Source organism: Plecotus auritus (genome assembly GCF_963455305.1).
Source record: "Plecotus auritus genome assembly, chromosome: 3".
Classification (NCBI taxonomy): Eukaryota; Metazoa; Chordata; class Mammalia; order Chiroptera; family Vespertilionidae; genus Plecotus; species Plecotus auritus.
In genome coordinates, this window is record NC_137772.1 from 117,799,729 (window position 1) to 117,821,952 (window position 22,224).

Here is a 22,224-nt window from a genome sequence, read left to right on the forward strand (position 1 = left end):
TCTACTAAGTCCATCTTCAAAAAATGGAGGGGTTAGACCTGAAACGCAGAGCTGATATTTTCTAAGTTCACCTTCTTAATCAGAGCTACACATCGCCCTCCAGGGAGGAGCCTTACAACAACTTATGTCCTCCCCTGCACCTGGTGGGGCACGGTCTGGTCCTACTTGAAAATGGTCTCCAGGAGAGTAGTGTGTATACACAGAGAACATCCAGTAGTTCAGCTCTCCGTCCAGGAAGAGTTTTTCGCCTCAGCACTTCCCCAGGCAGTTTCCTCCCGCCTTTCCTTCCAGAGCCTCCTCCGCCCCACCCCGCCCCGCCCCTAGGGCGGAGTCGCGCCGAGGCCCCGCCCTGAGCGGGCCCCTTTTGTGGGCCCCAATAGACCCGCCCCAGGGTGAGGCGACACCGGCATTCGGCGGCCGTGCTGCCGCCGCCCCGAAAATGGCGCCGGGCCGCTTCTGGCGCTGCTGCCTACGCGGCGCAGGCTGGGTGCCAGTGCTGTTCATCACTTTCGTGGTGGCGTGGTCCTACTACGCGTACGTGGTGGAGCTGTGCCTGTGTGAGTACCGGGCGGGCGGACGGGCGGGACGCGACCCTCAGCGGCGCCGTGGGGGTGGACGTTTCCCGGGGGAGCAGTGGCGGAAGTGTGTGGCCGGCTCTGCGTCTGTGACGCTCGCAGTGAAGAATCGGGCCGGGGGGCGGTGGCCGTGTGGGCCGCGGAGGCCGCGGAGGCCGCGGAGGCCGCGAGTGCGGCGGCCGGCCGGCCGGGCGGGGTTGTGGTGTCGCTCTGCCGAGGACAACTGCCGCGGACGCGACGGGCGGCCACCTCCAGCCTCCCGCGCTGCCTGCCGGATGGAAGTTCATTATTTCAAGTCAGTTAGTAACTCGCATACAACACTGCTTTTAGACAAAGAATAAGTGAGAGGAGGATCTTTTTCGCTGCTGTTTTCTAACGGAGGTTTCTAGTTCGCTCATCCCTCAGATGTTGAGATCTCCTTTTATTGTCCTTAACTATTTCCCTGGTTAGTTCTCACCCGATTCCCTGGAAAAGGGAAGGAACATCCCATTACACTTCAAAGATTTAGGATACTGGTTTGGTTAGGTTGTTCTTAGGATGGAAGGAAATTGGCTGTCAATCAAAACATTGTTCTGGGATATTGTTTGATTGATCTATCCTAACGGAATAGGCTTTGTGCGACTGCTTCAGATTTACACTGGCCTGTGTCTGTCTGTCTGCTGCTAGTATCTGTTCTTCGTGAAAACTTAGGGCCACACCGTATGTGGTGTTTGTCAGAGCAATCCCTTGCTATCCCTAGTCTTCGCGGCCACTCAGAGTCCACGCCATCAAAAGGACCGCTATTATGTATACTTAAAAAAAGAGAGTCACAGGAGAGAGAAACGAATTGTATGAATGGAAAGCTGTACCACCCACTCCACTTGAAGGTTGACACAACCAGGACTTCCTCAGTTATGGCTGCGGATTTGTACAGCTCTCAAATAAGTACTTGGCAAAAACCGAGTTCTGCACGTGGAAGAGAATGCTTTGCCTCAGAAGGCTTGAAGATGGGTTTTTAAATGAAAATATCCACCTTTAAGAAAATTATTTTGTACTCTGGAATATTTAATTCCGAGGAAAATAGAACCAGAATAACTTAGTTGTGGAATACATTTCCAAATAATAATCTGCTGAATATTATTCAGTCTCGTCTTTTTGGATACCAGACTGTTTGCTAACAATGATTTTTGAATCAATTAAGATTGGCTAGAGTTGGGTATTTTTTGAGGCTACTTCCAGTAGGTGATAGTGATCATAGGGTTCTCATCAGCTTATGACTATACTTTATCTTATTTACTCTGAAGTGGGCATTTATTATAAAAGTTGTACCTGTCTTATTTAATTCTGTCAGAAGATTGTCCCCACCCTATTTTAATCCCATAGTGGTTTTGAAGTAAAGCCTGTGACGGAACACTAAAAATGTGCATTTATGTTGAAATTGCACATTTAATCTATCAAAAGATGACATCAAACATAAAGAAAGGAAAATGAACATGAATTAAGAAGTGCTGTGTACACTAATGGGGATAGAGGGGGGGCATTTCATCATTCTTCCCTCAATATGCCACAGATGTAAGAAATGAGACTGAGCAAATAGGCTCTTTGGTTAGGTCACACAATTGTTGAGTGGGTATTAGAAAGTGCCACATCTTTCTATTATACATATAATTTTTAGTGAGCCATGAGCGTATTTTAAAATACTGATGGTGAAAGGTCTTACATAGTGCCTGTATTTAATACTTCTAAGTTATCTGAGTTAGAGTAGGGAGAATTTGGGAGGTCTGCTGGACCTGAGCATAAAAACTCATAGTCTCATATTCAAACTCTTCTTTAAATTATTCATGTATATTTGTTTTCATAAGCACAGACCTTCCCAATGAAATACATTAATATATAACTTTTTTATTTTTTTCATTAATATATAACTTTAAAATGAGAGAAGTGTCTTAATGTGCTGTTTTCATAATTTTATTATTTTTTAATTTAATAAATGTTTATTGTTCAGATTATTACAATTGTTCCTCTTTTTTCCCCCATAGCTCCCCTCCACCCGGTTCCCACCCCACCCTCTTGCCCTTACCTCCCCCCCACTGTCCTCATCCATAGGTGTACGATTTTTGTCCAGTCTCTTCCTACACTCCCCACACCCCTTTCCCCCCCGAGAATTGTCAGTCCACTCCCTTTCTATGCCCCTGATTCTGTTATATTCACAGATTATTCTGTTCATCAGATTTTTTATTCACTTGCTTTTTAGATTCACTTGTTGATAGATATGTATTTGTTGTTCATAATTTTTCTCTTTACCTTTTTCTTCTTCTTCCTCTTCTTAAAGAATACCTTTCAGCATTTCATATAATACTGGTTTGGTGTTGATGAACTCCTTTAGCTTTGTCTTATCTGTGAAGCTCTTTATCTGACCTTCAATTCTGAATGATAGCTTTGCTGGGTAGAGTAATCTTGGTTGTAGATTCTTGCTATTCATCACTTTGAATATTTCTTGCCACTCCCGTCTGGCCTGCATAGTTTCTGTTGAAAAGTCAGCTGACAGTCATATGGGTGTTCCCTTGTAGGTAACTAACTGTTTTTCTCTTGCTGCTTTTAATATTTTCTCTTTGTCTTTTGCTCTTGGCATTTTAATTACGATGTGTCTTGGTGTGGTCCTCTTTGGATTCCTTTTGTTTGGGGTTCTCTGCACTTCCTGGACTTGTAAGTCTATTTTTTTCACCAGGTGGGGGAAGTTTTCTGTCATTATTTCTTCAAATAGGTTTTCAGTATCTTGCTCTCTCTCTTCTTCTGGCACCCCCATAATTCTGATGTTGGTACGCTTGAGGTTGTCCCAGAGGCTCCTTACACTATCTTCAAATTTTTGGATTCTTTTTTCTTTTTGCTTTTCTGGTTGTGTGTTTTTTGCTTCTTTGTATTTCAAATCTTTGACTTGATTCTTGTGGTCCTCTAGTCTGCTGTTAGATCTCTGTATAATATATTTTTTTTTAATTTTTAAATATATTTTATTGATTTTTTACAGAGAGGAAGAGAGAGAGATAGAGAGTTAGAAACATCGATGAGAGAGAAACATCGATCAGCTGCCTCCTGCACACCTCCTACTGGGGATGTGCCCGCAACCAAGGTACGTGCCCTTGACCGGAATCGAACCTGGGACCCTTCAGTCCGCAGGCCGATGCTCTATCCACTGAGCCAAACCGGTTTCGGCTCTGTATAATATTTTTTATTTCAGTCAGTGTATGCTTAATTTCTACTTGGTCTTTTTTCATGTCCTTGAGGGTCTTGCTAAATTTATCGACCTTTTCTAGAAAATTCTTGAAAAACCTTAGAATGGTGGTTTTGAACTCTATATCCAGTCTTTTGCTTTCCTCCATTTCTTTCATTTGTGATCTGTTTCTTTGTCTCCGCATTTTTGCTGCTTCCCTGAGTTGATAGAATGGCTTTATGTGCTAAGTGTCCTCTAGGGCCCAGGGGCTCAGCCTCCCCCAGTTACCTGAGGTGGACACTCTTGGTGCACCCCTTTGTGGACTGTGTGTACGGCCTTGTTGTAGTTAAGTCTTGATTGTTGTTGGTATCACTGGGAGGAATTGACCTCCAGGCCAATTGGCTGTGAGGATTAGCTGTGTCTACACTGGGAGAACTTCTGTGCTGCAGACACCCTTATGAGACAAGACTTGCAAAATTACAAAAGCCTCTGTGCTCAGCCCTGATGGGGTGGAGTCTCAGGGCAGAGCAGACAGCCTTGGCTTCCCTTCAGCCCTGTCCTATGAGGCCCCCATGTCTCAGTGTCCCTCGGTAATCACTGCAAGCACCTCTGAGAGAAAGCCGCCCTTGAGTTTTGCCCGCTGCCAGACAGTCCAGTTTCTCCCAGCATGAGTCTGGGTTCCCAGATTTTCGCCCGGAACTGGAGTTCAGTGCATTCGGGATCTTCCGTCTCCCTCCCGCTTGAGAAAGCCAGCCGCGCACTCAGCAGTCAGTCCTCTTTGCGTGCACGCGCCTCTGGACCTCTGCCTTTCACAGCTCCCCTGAGTCTCAGTGTGCTTTTCTCTTTTTCTGACAGTCCAGATTCCCCCCATATGAGTCTGGGTCCCCAGGGTCTCGCTCTGAACTGGAGTTCAGCGCAGTCGGGAGCTTCCGTCTCCCTCCTGCTTGAGAAAGCCAGCCGTGCACTCAGACATCAGTCTTCTCCGTGCGCGTGTCTCCGTACCTCAGCCTTTTGCAGCTCTTCTGAGTCTCCGTGTGCTTTTCTCTTTCCTTCTAGTTGTAGAATTTCCACTCAGCCAGCTTTCCTGTGGTTCTGGATAATGTCTGTTTTGTCTTTTAGTTGTAGTTTTGAAATTGTTGTGCAAGGCAGCAGTTTAGGTGTTTACCTATGCTGCCATCTTGGTTTCTCCTCGCTGTTTTTATCCTATATAATAAAAGAGCAATATGCAAATTAACTACCACTCTGCTACACCCACCAGCCACGCCCACCAGCCAATGAGGAGCGAATATGCAAATAAACCCAACCAGGATGGCTATGGCCACAGAGAGCAGGAGGGAGGCTTGGGTTTCCCCGGCAATGGAGGAAGCCAAGCTTTCCTCCTGCCCTTGCTGGCCTAGGCTTCCACTCAAGGCTACAAAGTTTCAATGATAGAAGATACATAAATCCAAACAGAAATGGCGGCAGCCACAGAGCTGGAAAGAGCAGGAGGCTAGGGTTGTCCCCGGTGATGGAGGAAGCCAAGCTTTCTGCACACCCTGGCCGGCCCAGGCCTCTGCTTAAGGCTAGAAAGTTTCAATTATAGAAGATAAATAAACCCCAGATACCAGGGCCTCCGCTTGGGTCACCCGGGGGCGTGGCCAGCCTGTAAACCACCACAGGCTCCTCGCCCAGGCTGCCTCACGCCCCAAGGGAACCCCCACCCTGATCCAGGACACCCTTCAGGGCAAACCAGCTGGCCCCCACCCGTGCACCAGGCCTCTAGCCTATCTAATGAAAGAGTAATATGCAGATTGACCATCACTCCAACACACAAGATGGCTGCCCCCATGTGGTCAAAGATCCTGCCCCCATGTGGACACAAGATGGCCAGCAGGGGAGGGCAGTTGGAGGAGGGACCAGGCCTACAAGGGATGGCAGTTGGGGGCGATCAAGCCTGCAGGGGAGGGCAGTTAGGGGTGACCAAGCCAGCTGAGGAGGGAAGTTGGTGGTGACCAGGCCTGCAGGGAAAGGCAGTTGGGAGGGACCCAGGCCTGCAGGGGAGGGAAGTTGGGGGGGACCAGGCCTGCAGGGGAGGGCAGTTAGGGGTGACCAGGCCTGCAGGGGAGGGTAGTTGGGGGGACCCAGGCCTGCAGGGGAGAGCAGTTGGGGGGACCAGGCCTGCAGGGGAGGGCAGTTAGGGGCAAACAGGCTGGCAGGGGAGCAGTTAGGGGGTGATCAGGCTGGCAGGCAGAAGCGGTTAGGGGCAATCAGGAAGGCAGGTAGGTGAGTAGTTGGGAGCCAGCAGTCCTGGATTGTGAGAGGGATGTCCCACTGCCCATTGGGATCGGGCCTAAATGGGCAGTTGGACATCCCTCGAGGGGTCCCAGATTGGAGAGGGTGCAGGCTGGGCTGAGGGACTCCCCCCTCCCCCATGCACAAATTTCGTGCACCGGGCCTCTAGTAATTTTTATATAGTTATCTTAGCTTCTGGTATTCTTTATCAAACTATATGGGAAAGAATGATAATAATTATCTTTACATGTGTTAATTTATTTAGTGCTCATAATAATCTCCATAAAGTAGGCCCTAGCCGGGTAGCTCAGTTGGTTGGAGCATCCCTAATGCACCAAAGTTATGGGTTCAGTCTCCAGTAAGGGTACATACAAAAGTCAGCTAGTGAGTGCATAAATGAGTGGAACAACAAATCTGTGTCCCCCCCCCCCCCCCTCTGTCTTTCTCCCTCTCTCTCCCTTCCTCTCTATCTAAAATCAATAAAAATAAAAATAAATTAACTACTATGCAAGACTAGTCTACTTGTTTATCCAGACCTGTACACTCAAGGCACATTTCAGTATTATTTATGATCCATTTGTATAAGGCAGTGATTTTCAACCAGTATGGCAAGGCACACTGGTGTGCTGCAAGAATTTTTAAAACATGTAGTACCTGGCCCTAGCTGGTTTGGTTCAGTGGATAGAGCGTCGGCCTGGGGACTGAAGGGTCCCAGGTTCGATTCCGGTCAAGGGCACATGCCCAGGTTGCGGGCTTGGTCCCCACTGGGGGGTGTGCAGAAGGCAGCCCACCAACGATTCTCTCTCATCATTGATGTTACTCTCTCTCTGTCTCTCTCTCTCTCCCCCTCACCCTCCTCTTCCTCTCTGAAATCAATAAAAATCATATAGTACCTATTTAGTCAGGAGCACTGACCTCTTTTCTCTTAGATTGTCAAATTTAAAAAATGACAACAGCCAACACAATAATAGCCATCTGATGCCCTGGCCTGTGTGGTTCAGTGGTTAGAGTGTCAGTCCTTAGACTGAAGTGTCGAGGGTTCAGTTCCCAGTTAAGGGCACATACCTGGGTGTGGGTTTGTTCCCCAGCCCTGCTGGGGCACATGCAGGAGGAAACCAGTGGATGTGTCTCTCTCTCACCGATGTTTCTCTCTCTGTCTCTCCTACTCCTTTCCATTCTCTCTAAAAATCAATGGAAAATATCCTTGGGTAAGGATTAACAAAATTATAAATATATTTAGGATTGTTGTGTCCTCTTGATGAATTGACCTTTTATCATGGTGAAATCACCTTCTTACTCCTGGTGATATTGTTTACTTTGAAATATACTTTGGCAAATATTAACATGTCCACTAATCTTTCTTTGAATTAGTGTTAGCATGGTATGTCTTTCTCCTTCCTTTACTTTAACCTGTTTATATATGTATATTTAAGATGTATTTTTTTGCCCGGCCGGTGTGGCTCAATGGTTGAGCATTGACAGACCTATGAACCAGGAGGTCACGGTTCGATTCTCCATCAGGGCATATGCCTGGGTTGCAAGCTCCCCCATGGGGGGCGTGCAGGAGGCAGTCGATCAGTGATTCTCTCTCATCATTGATGTTTCTATCTTTCTTTCTGAAATCTATAAAAAATATATTTTAAAAAATGCATTTTTTGTAAACAGCATATAGTAGGTCTTGTCTTTTTTGTTGTTTGTTTTTGTTAATCCTCACTCGAGAATATCTTTTACATTGATATCTAGAGAGACTGGAACGGGGAGAGACAGAGAGAGAGAAAAAAACACATTGATGTGAGAAAGACACATTGATTGGTTGCCTCCCACACATGCCTTGACTGGAATCAAACCCTCGACCCTTCAGTACATGGGCCAATGCTCTAACCAGTGATCTAAAACATCTAGTGCAGGTCTTGTTTTTTTTCAATCCAATCTGAAAATCTCTGCCTTTTAAAAAAACTGACATGTAGCCTTATATTAGTTTCAGGTCTACAACATACTATTCATATGTATCTATATTGAAAAATGATCACCACGGTAAATGTAGTTAACATTCATCACCAGAAATAGTTATAATTTTTTTTCCTTGTGATGAGAACTTTTAAGATTTATTCTCTTAGCAAGTTTCAAATATACAATACAGTATCATTAACTACTAGAGGCCTGGTGCACGAAATTTGTGCATCTGGGACCGTGGGGCGGGTGGCTTGTCCCTCTTCCGGGCTGCAGCCTGGCTGCTCCCCATTCCTCTCTCATGAGCTCATTTGTGCCTGGCTGTTCCCCATTCCTCTCTCCCCAGTGTTGAGTGTCTGTGCAGTTCTGGCGCGAGGGTGTGAGGGCATGATGACCATTTGCATATTAGCTTTTTATTATATAGGACTAGAGGCCTGGTGCACGAAATTTGTTCAAGGGGGGTTGTTCCTCAGCCCAGCCTGCACCCTCTCGAATCTGGGACCCCTCGAGGGATGTCCGACTGCCTGTTTAGGCCCGATCCCTCTCACAATCCAGGACTCCTGGCTCCCAACCGCTCGCCTGTCTGCCTGCCTGATTGCCCCTAACTGCTTCTGCCTGCCAGCCTGATCACCCCCTAACCACTCCCCTGCCAGCCTGATCGATGCCTAACTGCTCCCCTGCTGGCCTGATTGCCCCTAACTGCCCTCCCCTGCCGGCCTGGTCACCCCTAACTGCCCTCCCCTGCAGGCCTGGTCGCCCTTAACTGTCCTCCCCTGCTGGCCTGGTCACCCCTAAATTCCCTCCCTTGCCAGCCTCGTCGCCCCTAACTGCCCTCCCCTGCCGGCCTGGTCATCACCAACTGCCCTCCCCTGCAGGCCTGGTCTCCCCACCCCCCAACTTCTCTCCCCTGCAGGCCTGGTCCCCCCTAATTATCCTCCCTGCCGGCCTGGTTGCCCCCAACTGCCCTCCCCTGCAGACCTGGTCCCCCCCAACTGTCCTCCCCTGCAGTCCTGGTCACCCCCAACTGCCCTCCTCTGCCGGCCCGTTCATCCCTAACTGCCCTCCCTGCAGGCCTGATCGCCCACAACTGCCCTCCCCTGCCGGCCACCTTGTGGCGGCCATCTTGTGTCCACATGGGGGCAGCCATCTTGTGTGTTGGAGTGATGGTCAATTTGCATATTACTCTTTTATTAGATAGGATAGTCACCATGCTGTATAATCTCTGCATTTTTAACTGAGGTGTTTTGACTCTTTATATTTAATGTGATTATTGATATGGTTAAGTTTAAGTCTTCTCATTTGTTATTTTTTAATCAGTCCTATCTGTTCTTCCTTCTGCCTTGTTTTGAATTAATCAACTTTTAAATGATTTAAAATTTCTGAATTATTCTTATGATTTTGTCTTCTTTGTTGACTTATTAGCTGTAACTCTGTTATTTTAGTGATTGCTTTAAGATTTATAGCTTACATCTTTTAACTTATCATAGCCTATCTTCAAGTGATATACAACTTCACATACTTCTACCTTATAAAAAGCATTCCTTCATTTCTTCCCTCCAAGCCCTATGCTATTGTCATACATTTTATGTTGCAAAACTCACACTATAGCCCTAGCCGGTTTGGCTCAGTGGTTAGAGTGTCGGCCTGCAGACTGAAAGGTCCCAGGTTCGATTTCAGTCAGGGGCACATGCCTAGGTTGAGGGCTCCATCCCCAGTGGGGGGCGTGCGGGAGGCAGTCGATCAATGATTCTCTCTCATCATTGATGTTTCTATATCTCTCTCCCCCTCTCCCTTCCTCTCTGAAATCAATAGAAATATATTAAAAAAACAAACAAACTCATACTATATTGCTATTATTTTGTTTAAACAGCTTATTATTTTTTAAAGATTTAAATAAGAAAACAAATGTTATATATTTACCTATGTAGTTACCATTTCTAGTGCTCTTCCTTCTTATTTATTTATTTTGTATTAATTAGAGAGATTAGAAACATCAGTTTGTTATTCCAGTTATTTATGTATTCATTGGTTGATTCTTGTATGTGCCCTGACTGGAAATCGAACCGCAGCCTTGGCATATTGGAACAACACTCTAACAAACTAAGCTACCCAGCCAGGGCTCTTCTTTCTTTCTCATTTTCTCTGTCTCTCTGTCTCTCTCTGCCTCTCTCTCTCTTTTTAAAATCCTCACCTGAGGATATTTTTCCCCATTGGGTTTTAGAGAGAGAAGAAGGGAGGGGAGGGAGGGGGAAAGGGAGAGAGAAACATTAATGTGAGAGAGACACATCTATTGATTGCCTCCTGCTCTTGCCACAACCAGGGCAGGGCTTGACCCTGCAACCTAAGTACGTGCCCTTGACTGGGATTCAAACCCAAGACCCTTCAGTGGGCAGGCCAGTGCTCTAACCACTGTACAACACCAGCCAGGGCCAGCCTAGGACCTTTCTGATGGTGACATTGCTAAAGCACTGGTAGCAGTATAAAAATGGTACAACCTCTAAAACAGGGATTTTGGGGATAAGGGGACAGATTTACTTTTGGTCCAGTAATCCCACTATTAGGAATCTACACTGAAAATAAACTTCCATAAATGACACATGCATAAAATTATTTATTGCCACATCATTTGTAGCAGCAGAAGATTGGAGACAATCCACATGTCTGTCAATAGAAGTCTGATCATATTACTGGAACTCCCAAACAGTGGAGTACTGTGCAGTGCTTTACAAACAAGCCATAATTGTGTCCATGTACTCATGTATAGTGATGAAAAAAAAAGTGTGGAAAGGTTTATAAGTGGAGAAATTGGAAATATAGGGTGGATAAAAGTAGGTTTACAGTTGTGAGTATAGGAAACAAAGAGCTTATACTTGTATTATTATTTATTAATGTATTATTTTCCATATAAACAACTATATAAACCTACTTTTACCCCACCCTGTATGTACTTACTTGCTTATTTTGCTAAAAGAAATATTAGAAGGATAAAACAGACATTAATAAAAATGATTACTTGGGATGAGGAATAAAAGGCAGGCCTTTCTGAGTACCTCTTTATAGAGTTTTGACTTTTAAACCATTGATACTTTATTCAAATTGAAAAAAATAAAATTAAAGAGGGGAATAAAAGCAAACAGTTCAATTTGAAATCATGAAATAAATGAACTTAATTTTTAAATTATTTTTCTTTTGTTTTTTTTTTCCTTTTTTTAAATGAACTTAATTTTATGTAAAGTTGATACTATACACACAGAAAAGAATTATTTTCAAATGACTTTTGAGCATAGTACTCTTTAGTGGGATATAGTTTAAAGCCAACCCAAATAAATTTAAAAGGTGCAAAGAAATCTTAAACTAGTATGCAGTTTTTAAACTATTTTATGTATATTTTAGGAAAAAACAAGTAAATTAATTAGGAACTAAGATTTTCATTGTAAAAGCAAAGAGATATAAATATGATACCAAATAAATTATTTTAAAAACTCTATAGAGATACCTCACAGACTAAATAACTCTGAGTGCCATGAAAGAGAGTCCTGTTCATTCTATAGGTAGCATTAAGGAAAGAGCTAAAGATACTTCACAACTATAAACAGGGATACACTTAAAATGAACAAAGGTCTGGAAAAAATGTGTAATGTGATTGCAGTGTTAATGATAAATAATTTGAATTTTAGCATTTTAGTGTTTTTAGGACTTTTTGAGTGTTCAGTTGTAAAGTTGCATTAGTTTATAACTAAATTTTATTTTTATGAAAATGATATTAAGATGAATAGTCAACTGGTGATAAAATTTATGTACAAAATGTTTAAAGTATATTTATTCACTGTTTTTTCTTTTATTCTAGTTACTCTTTCTGGAAATGGAGAAAATGGTAAGACACTTTTAGTCTCAGTTTAAGTAGACTACTTATAGTATCATAATTGCAACCTACCTACTTTTTATTTAGTGATGATGATTTGTGCTTTTATTTTCAGAAAGACAATATATATATTTTAAGCTTAAGTAACTAAAATGAGATGTAATACTGGGTTTATTTCTATATATTCAATATATTCTTCTTTGCACTATTTGTAAGTTGTTATTTTGTAAGGCACCTAGTACCCAAACTTCTTTGATATACTTATATATATATATTTCTGCCTTGTATAGTCTTCAGAATTCTGTAGTAATAGTTTAGATATTTAATATCAATTTTAGCTAGGGTGGAGGGAGGGATTTTATTTTCTTTTGTTTATGCATTTGTTAAAAATAGCACTGACAATTAGTTAAATAGGCAGACTGTAAAAATGAAGATTGCTAGTTCATTTTGAAAGGGAATTAAAGTTTTTATAATGACGAGTCAATGACAATATTTTGAGAAAAATATTTGCTCAAAATTCACGAGATAAAATAAATTTTTCTACCTATTGAGATCAAATTTCAAAAATAAAATTTGATTTGAGATATGGAAATCCAGAGGATATCTAGAACAGTTGCATAGCTAGAAATTAATATTTATCCTTATTACTGGAAATAATTAGGCATTCATTATGAAATTTCAAGTTGCCTTTGAATCTGGTTTCTCAGTAACAGAACAAACTCAATTTTGGTAGGCATGCTTTTCTTCTTTAAATCAGTACTGCTTTCCATATGTTGAATACGCACATACAGAAAGCAGAGAATTTCTGAGATTCTTACAACAGAATTTTTAACTTGTATCATTATTTCTCATTATTTCTTGGGGCTATTTTCCCCATGTTTTCCAAAGAGTGTTTTGATGAAGTTTTTTGTTTGCTTATTGGTCTTTAATTCAGTTATAGGTGATATTTGAATCAGATATTTTGATTTATAGGTTCAGTTTTTCTTTCAGCTTTGATTTAATTTGCTTAGTTAACTTTTACTGTATATATTTCTTCCAGCATATATATGACCAGAAGTTTGTTATTAGCAATCAAATTGATTCAAACTTATTTAAAAGCAATATTTTCTATTCTTTACATCATATTTTTTAAAATATATTTTTATTGATTTCAGAGAGGAAGGGAGCGGGAGAGAGAGAAACATCAATGATGAGAATCATCTATCGGCTGCTTGCTGCTCTCCCCCTACTGGGGATCGAGCCCACACCCAGTTATGTGCCCTGACTGGGAATCGAATCGTGACCTCCTGGATCATAGGTTGATGCTCAACTACTGAGCTACACTAGCCAGGCTACATCATAATTTTGATGCTGGAGGGGCAAGTCCCTGGTGGCAACTCAAACCCTGAGCCAAGAGGGATTTGGGCTTGGCGTAGAAAAGAATTCAAGATTAGCCCTAGCCCGTTTGGCTCAGTGGATAGAGTGTCAGCCTGTTGACTGAAGGGTCCCAGGTTTGATTCTGGCCAAGGGCACATGCCTGGGTTGCAGGCTTGATCCCCAGTGGGGGGCGTGCAGGAGGCAGCCGATCAATGATTCTCTCTCATCATTGTTTCTATCTCTCTCTCCTTTTCCCTTCCTCTCTGAAATCAATAAATATATTATAAAAAAAAGAAAAAGAAAAAAGAAATAGAATTCAAGATTAGAGCCAGAGAAGAGGTTAAAGTGGAAAAGCAGGTTTTATTGAGCAGAGGGGACAAGTAAGAAAAGCCACTCCACTGGACTCTCCTCACCAAAAAAGGAAGATAGACCCCCAACCATCTCTAGAGGTTGACTTATATCTCTTTGTAGTTTCTATGGAAAATTGCTGGTATGGAGAAATAGAGAGTGGGAAATGGTTGAGATTAACTCTAACCTTTACAAGGTATATTTTTGTGACATTGTGTTTTCCCTTTATGGTATGAGTAAATGATAAGGTATGGGTGAGGAGCTGTTTATCAATCTTCGCAGGAATTTTCTTTGTCCAGAGGCTCTTCATGATCTGCTTGCATCTCCAGTCAGCTGTTTCATGTCAGACAGCACGTAGCAGGCTCCTGACTTAACTTTGTTTGACTTCAGTTAATTTATATAGCTCTTGTACCCCTTTCCTATATCAACTTAATAATAATAATCTGTTAAGTACTTACTATATTCCCAGCATCATGTTGAGAGATTTATTTTACCTGTTTTGTAACAGGGTTACAATTTTTAAAAGCAAAAGCCATTTTGATTTTGTTCTTCTGGAGAGCTGAAATATTCTAAAAATATGTTAAATGTTTTTTAACATATTTCTGGAGTATATTGTTTTATATTCTGGCCTTAGTGTAAATAACTAAATGACAAAGTTTGAAGTAATTCTAGGTTACCATTTATTTCAAAGCTATATGATATTATGTAGATGAGGATTAACAGACTTGATTGAATATCAGGCCAGGCAAAAGTAAGTGAACTGAGCTAAGAAGTTGACAGTTGGCATAACAGTAGGAGACTGAGCTCCAGCATGCTTTTCCAAAGGAAAAAAAAAAACAAGTAAAGGAATTATATTGAATCTACTGTGTAGAATATGGGGTTCAACCTGGAGGGAACAGAGATGATACAAAGTACCGATTTTGAGAATCCAGGATTTTCAGTAAGGATGACAATCAGTTTTAATGAAAGTGAAAATAAGGCAAATTTGAAAATAGGAGGAGGTTGCAGTTAGGATTTTATCTTGGCATCAAATATTGGCTTGAAGTAGGCTGTGACTACTGTATGTTGCTAGAGGTAGACTGGTCTAGAAGTAGATTCTTGCTAAGTTGCAGGAAATGGATTTCGGTGACTCGTGTGTAGGATGATTTGAGCAATAATGACAAGATTTAGTAAAGTGTGGGCTGGGCATAGATACTCCTGAAGGGGCTGCAGCACTACTTCATCCTCGACCAGATGGCTCAGCTCCGTCTTGCTGTGGAAAGAATCCAGCCTTTGAGGCTGCTTGTTCCCACCAAGCCTAGGAGGAGGGCCAAGACCCAGAGCTGCCCTGCCATTATCCCAGCATCCAAGACTCCAGTACAGTCTCTGTTCCCCTCAGGCCTGCAATTGCGTTTTGTACCACCTGGCTGCTGAAGAGAGAGAGCATGAGGCAGATTTGGACCTTTGTTAATCTTTGATACATTTCCTTGGGTTTGGGAAGGAGTAAGCTTTCTTTCAAGTTACCTAATCTCTTTCCTAGATCTTCCTGGCTCTATGCTAGTGCCCCTCCCCTTTTGTAGGTTTTTTTCCCTCCCCTTTATGGTTGCCAGATTTCTTCCTACTGCACATGCACTCATAGTAAAAGGACCTCCCCCTGCACCATCTTGGCTTTCACTGCTTGGGTCTCAACAGAGGATTTTCCCCTTATTGTTTAACACCCCCTCTCCGCAGCCCCCACCCATGCAAAAAACCAACAGGGGACCCCAGGAGACTGGAAAACCAGTCTTTCCCATCTGCTCCAGAATTAGTAGTAACATTCCTTTGGAAGAGGATGTGGCTGTCCCCTGGAGTTTCGGTGGAGCTGTAGCTTCCTGACTTAATCTGGTTTAGCCAGTTTTGCTCCCTTCCTCTTTTGTTAATACCTTAACTAGCTACCTACCCTAACACTTAGATGATGGTTCAAGAAGTGGAAGAAAATATAACTTTAGGTATGACGTAGTGAAAAGAACCTTGGATTTTTATCAAGAAGATATGGGTGTGAATTCTGGGTTTCTCATTTAGTAGTTAAGTGAAATTGGGCATGATATTAAATTCCCTGAGCCTCAATTTTTACATTACCAGACTGTTGTGAGGATTAGAAATAATAGATACCTTACCTTAATCTTTCAGTGGACAGAAATGGTGATTTGAATAACTATAGTCAGATATAGTTCTGTTAATGTAAGGAACAGTCAAATCTGTAAAGAATTTTTGAGTCCTACAAACTGTCGACAATTTCCAGGAATCAGAATCTCAACAGATTGAGCTAATGCTTGGGAAAATGGCAGTTTTACACATTACAATCAAAGAAGGAGACATAAATGGGTTACATGAAATCCATTGGTGATAGGTTAGGGAGATGGGAGAAAGCAAGGGGAGGGGGGAAACTCTGGGATTGGGTAAAAAGTAAAATGATAGATCGTGCTTCTTTTACATAGGTGAGTACAGGATAGTTAACAGTCAACAATTAACACAGTAACAATGAAGGAATTTGTGGTCTTTGTCCTGATGCATTGGTTGTGCCCTCAAGGGTCCGGAAAAGGGGAAGTTAAAAATTACCCTGAAATTCCAAGGGTATGTTATCATAGATGCAAAAAGACAATAGGCTCAGTTAAAATCAAAGTTGATCTTTGTCAGGGAAGATACTGACTTAGGGCATGACCACCCACTATAAACTTTTGTTTTTTTTAAAAAAATTGATTTCAGAGAGGAAGGGAGAGGAAGAGAGAGATAGAAACATCAATGATAAGAGAGAATCATTGATTGGCTGCCTCCTGCACGCCCCACACTGGGGATGGAGCCTGCAACCCTGGCATGTGCCTTGACTGGGAATCAACCACTGAGCCATGCCGGTTGGGCTAAACAGCTTTTTAATTTTAAAAGTTTTAATTTCATACCATCCTTTGTGGTTACTTTAGGGTCTGAGTATGCAAGGCTGCCACGTAGGCCTTCCTTGAGTTAGGTTAGCATGTGGCCCCTTTTCATCCACAGTTCCGTTCTAGGAAATCCGAGTGTTAGAATGCATTTATTAGTCATGTAGATGGAGTTACTTCCCAGGAATTTCACTACCAAGGGATGGTGGTGGGAGACTGAGCAACATATTACATTGCCCACTGAGATGGGTTAGAAGCAAGAGAAACTGGAATAGTTAGACCAATTGGCATTTGCATTAATCCAAGTGAGTTAAGCAACAATTTATGAACTGTAGCACTGGCAGTGAAAATAATGAGAAATTTACTTTGAAAGAGATTTTAGGAGCTGGAACTTGAAGTACTTTTTACTGATTAGCTGTATGATTGAGTAGTCATTAAGCCCTGGCTTCATGTGTACTTCCTTCCTTTTCCTTGGACCAGGCATGGACCAGGATAATTGCAAAAGAAAATGCTGAAGTCCATGGAGTTGACAATTTTTTATTGTTATTTTATTTTAAAAGAAACTTTGTTAAAACCAAAAACATAAGGAAAAATAACCTCAGACCAAAGGAAAAACAGGATTTATTATGTGCCAGGCATTGTCATGTTTTACATTTATTATATTAGCTCATCAATATTAAGCAACTAACTTTAATGAATCAAGTAGTTTATTGCAGTCTGAGCAAATTATTTGGGGGTAGAGTATGAGGGGGTAATGAATTCATAAGGTAATAGAGAAGGTTTTTGTGGAAGAAGTAATATTTGATCTGAAATTTAAAATGAGTAGAACTTCAAACTTTTTAAAAAACATATTTCTATTGATTTTAAAGAGAGAGGAAGGGAGAGGGATAGAGAGATAAAAACATCCATGAGAGAGAAACACTGATTGGCTGCCTCCTGCACATCCTCTACTGGGGATTGAACCCAAAACCCGGGCATGTGCCCTGACCGGGAATCGAACCAGTGACCACTTGGTTCATGGGTCGACGTTCAACCAGTGAGTCACACAGGTTGGGCATGCTTATGTTTTTTAGTGGGTTTATGATGTTGAATTCTAAACTTAGAATTTAAGTACCTGGTAGATAGTTCTTGTTTCTTGTGGAAATCATTCTCACTTCTTCCAAATAGAAAAACTACAGAACCCAATAAAAAGCTTTAAGTTATATCAGTGAGTTAATATTTGGAGTTAAAGATGTTGTAGTCTGACACTAATTTACTTGGGAAAGAGTTATGACAGAAATTCAAAGTGGCTGAAATTTTTGGTTACCCTACGTTGAAAGGAGAATGAAATTTAGAATATCTTTCTGAACAATCCAAGAATTGAATTTTTCTAATGTACTGATTATTTGCTGTTATATGAACTTCCTTTATTTTCAGTTCAAATTTAATGTTCATAGTAATAGAACATTTATTTAATATTCATAGTAATGGATTTAATGTTCATAGTAATGGAATCTGGTTTAAGTCATTGAAAATCTAACTTTTAGGAAGAGCTTGAAATGCAACCAGTGAAAGAGGTGTTTCAACTTATATCTTCAGCAATTTAATAAAATCAAATCTAATCTCAGACTAATATTACAGAAACTATAAACCATGCTGTTAACCCTTAAATACAGAATGCGCCTTCATATCTGTAATATTACATCATGCAGATAAAGGACTTTATATATTTTATATCTTTAGTGTGTTTTTATTATTTTTTATTAGGTTAAACCTCCTGACCCTAAATATTGTGTTTTAATGTAATGCTTTTTTCTGTTTTCACCAGGATTCAATGAAATATTATTTGTTTTTATTTACCAGGAAAGGCCGTTGTTTACCTTGTGGCTTTTCATCTGTTCTTTGTTATGTTTGTATGGTCCTATTGGATGACAATTTTCACCTCTCCCGCTTCCCCCTCCAAAGAGGTAAATTTAATGTTGTTAAATTGCCAAATGCTGTAACTATGGAATTATTTTCCTTGTGTTACCTTTGTTAAAGCTTTAGTATATCATGCATTTGTTCTGTTTCCATTCATGGAACCTGCTTGGTAATTCTGCATTGTGGATGAGTCATCAGCTTATTCTCGGATACAACTCTACTGACATAGCATAGTTAAAGATTAAAGATGTGTTAAAGTTTAGCTGTACTAATATACTTCTGCCATGTTATATTTTCTTAAAGACATATTATGTTACTGGAGTAAAAATATCTTAAGGGACAGAATGAAGTTAGAAAAGTAGGTTTTATTTTTAGAAATCCTTTAACATTTATATTTCTCAGATCCGAATGAGTATGCTACAACTAAAGAGTGATTTGATTGTGGGAACAAATTGTCTAGGGCAGTGGTCGGCAAACTCATTAGTCAACAGAGCCAAATATCAACAGTACAACAATTGAAATTTCTTTTGAGAGCCAAATTTTTTAAACTTAAACTTCTTCTAACGCTGCTTCTTCAAAATAGACTCACCCAGGCCATGGTATTTTGTGGAAGAGCCACACTCAAGGGGCCAAAGAGCCGCATGTGGCTCGCGAGCCGCAGTTTGCCAACCACAGGTCTAGGGTATTGCTTGTTACACCTTAATTTGGCTAGTGTTTCTTCTAGTTGAAGGTCCTACCTGGAAAATAATGTGAGTGAACATTTACATAGAGTAAGTTTGAAGACCAGTGTGTCTCTCTTGCCTTGACATCGCCTGAATTCACCTTTACCTGTAATTTAATATAGCTAGATGTTTACTAATATATTCCCTAGAGTTAGGATCATCTGAGTTTGGTTTTTCTGCTGTAACATATTACTTAATGAATCTGAGCCTTAGTTTCTCATTGGAAAATGAAGTTAATAATAGTGCCTGTATCTGTAGGATGTTTTTGTGAGAATTAAGTGAGATTCACTCATGTAAAGCTTTTTTTTTTTATGTAAAGCTTTTGATATAGTACCTGCCACATGATTAGCCCTCAGATATTAGCTGATGATGATAATGGAATTATTTCTCTTCATAATTCATTAAATTTATAGACCAGATGTTTAAAATTATCTTCTGTTTAACTTTTTATAAAATAACATACACTAGTATGCAGAAAAATATACATACCATAAGTGTACACTTAATGAATTTTCACAAACTGAACACACTTGTGTCACCACCACCCAGGTAAGAAGCAGAACATTACCAGCTTCCCGTAGCTTCATGCTCCCTTCCACTGACCCACTTCATGGGAAGCTACTTTAGTAGCACTGATTAGTTTTGCCTAGTATTTCACATAGATGGGGTCATATAGGACATATACTTATGTGTGTGGTTTCTTTCATTAACATCCTATTTGTGCTTCCAGTTTAAGGTTACTACAAATAGTGCTGCTGTGAACATTCTAGTGCATGAACAAATGCATATACATACACACATACATATGTGCATACATATATAGTTCTTTTGGGTAGATGCGTAGGAGTAGAATTGCTGGATCATAAGTTATATATACTTCATAATCTATACTAATAAAAGGGTATATGCTAATTAGACCAGGATCTTCCGGACGTCCGACTTCCTTCTGGACAAAGCCACGGTGGTGGGGGCCGAGGCAGAGGCGGTTAGGGGTGATCAGGCCAGCAGGGGAGCAAGCAGTTAGGGGCGATCAGGCTGGCAGGGGAGCAAGCAGTTAGGGGTGAGATCAGGCCAGCTGTGGGGGAGCAAGCATTTAGGGGGTGATCAGGCCGGCAGGGTAGGGCATTTGGGGGCGATCAGGCTGGCAGGGGAGGGCAGTTGTGGGCGATCAGGCTGGCAGGGGAGTGGTTAGGTGGTGATCAGGCCAACAGGGGAGCGGTTAGGGGGTGATCAGGCAGGCAGGCAGGCGAGCGGTTAGAAGCCAGTAGCCCCGGATTGTGAGAGGGTGTCCGACTGCCGGTTTAAACCAGCAGTCGGACATCTCCCAGGGGGGGTCCCAGATTGGAGAGGGTGCAGGCCATAAATTATATATACTTCATAATCTATACTAATAAAAGGGTATATGCTAATTAGACCAGGATCTAATCCCCTAACCCCCCCCCGCACAAATTTTGTGCACCAGGCCTCTAGTTAGTAGATAATGCCAATTTTTTTTTGCCCATTTTCTTATTGTGTATTATAAAACATTAATAAAACTGTTTCTTCAAGTACATTCTTCAGACATTTGGTAATAGTCGACCCTTAAATTTATGCCATTCATATCTAAATCTCTAAGTTGAAAAGGACCTGATTTTATTTAATCAATCACTTGTTGTGATGGCTGTTGAAACATAGCATGCATGAGAGTTTAGTTCTCATTATGAGAAATAAAAAATAGAATAAGAAAACGCAATTGATAATACTTTCAAGAAGCAGTATAGTATAGAGGTTAAGAACTCAGACTAGCTCCAGACTGCCCAGGTTCAACTCTTATCTCTGCCACTGAGCAGTTGTGTGATGGCAGAGACTTTGCTTAGCTGTCTGTAGCTCAGACCTCTCCCCTGTAAAATGAGGATGACAGTACTACATACCTCTGGGATTGTTTTAAGGGTTGAATCAAGTAATATATGTGATTAATAAATGTATAGTAATATATAATTAATACTATAAAGTGCTTCAAAGAATGCCTAGGACACAATAAGTATCATCTAAATGCCATTATCTTGTTTTCTAGTGGTTGTTTTTGGCACCCATTTAGCCTTCTGGCCAGGGCTTAAGCTTTCATATCCACTGCTTCCCTATTTCTACAAGTTTAGCTGCCTGTCCAATTATGTGTCCAGTGGCCCTGTTTCGCACATTCTACCTTCCTTGTCATGACTCTATTATCTAGTATCATAATTGCGTGTTTTACTTGTTTGTATTACCTTATGGGTGCAATGTGCCAAAAAAAACCAACAGAAAAGAAGATAATGGCATTTAGATGGCACTTATTGTGTCCTAAGCATTCTTTGAAGCACTTTATAATATTAATTATATATTACTATACATTTATTAATCACATATATTAACTTCCAGCTTTTTGAGGACGGGGTCATTTCCCCACTTTTTACCACATAGTGGGTGTTCAGTAATTACTGAATGATTAAATTACTAAATCATTAAGGGCCAGCTAAGCTAAGCTGCCTTGACAACCAAAGACAGGAACTTAAGGTTCTCTTTCTAAATAAGAGTAGTGTGCTGACAGATACTCTTTATAAGTAATTACCAAGCTGTGAGATAGGGCTAATGTAACTGTTCAAAGGGTTCTTTAAGCTCAGAGGTTAGAGCAACAATTGGAGATCAAAATCTAGAGAAATTGATTGGATCTAAAAAAGCAAAAATACATTTTTAGGAAAGCTGTTATAAGTATGGGTATTTTAGTCAGCAAGTACATACTGAGTATTTACTGTTTGTAAGACTGGTAGGCAATGGGAATAAAAAAAGACAGATAGGGGCTTTACAGTTAAAGGGAATGACAGATGATAAGTGAACAAATAATTATAAATTGTGATACATTTTTTAAAAGGAATATGATGAGGTAGAGCATAACAGTAAAAGCTATTAGAAAAAAAGCTATTTTGGATAGTATGGTCAAAGAAGTCTTTTCTGAAGAAGTGCCATTTAAGTAGAGACCTTTATGAGTATCTCTTTCACTAAAGTGTAAGGTTCTTGAAGGAAAAATCTTTGTTTTTTAAAAAATATTTTTTATTGACTTCAGAGAGGAAGGGAGAGGGAAGGAGAGATAGAAACATCAATGATGAGAATCATTGATCGGCTACATCCTGCATGCCCCACACTGGGGATT

General features: G+C 41.2%; 1 protein-coding gene across 7 annotated transcripts in view; it reads left to right on the top strand.

The window, feature by feature from the left end:
- The first annotated feature begins 381 nt into the window (after positions 1-381).
- Positions 382-22,224, top strand: part of ZDHHC20 (zDHHC palmitoyltransferase 20) — a 90,383-nt gene continuing 68,540 nt past the window's right edge. For all 7 annotated transcript variants that reach the window (XR_013960238.1, XM_080662106.1, XM_080662107.1 and 4 more), the window contains exons 1-3: positions 382-557; positions 11,831-11,857; positions 18,283-18,386. Coding sequence is in view for 6 of the 7 variants with exons in the window: in XM_080662106.1 (XP_080518232.1) it covers positions 440-557; positions 11,831-11,857; positions 18,283-18,386 (249 nt within the window). In the remaining variant the exon portion in view is untranslated. The remainder of the gene's footprint in view (positions 558-11,830; positions 11,858-18,282; positions 18,387-22,224) is intronic.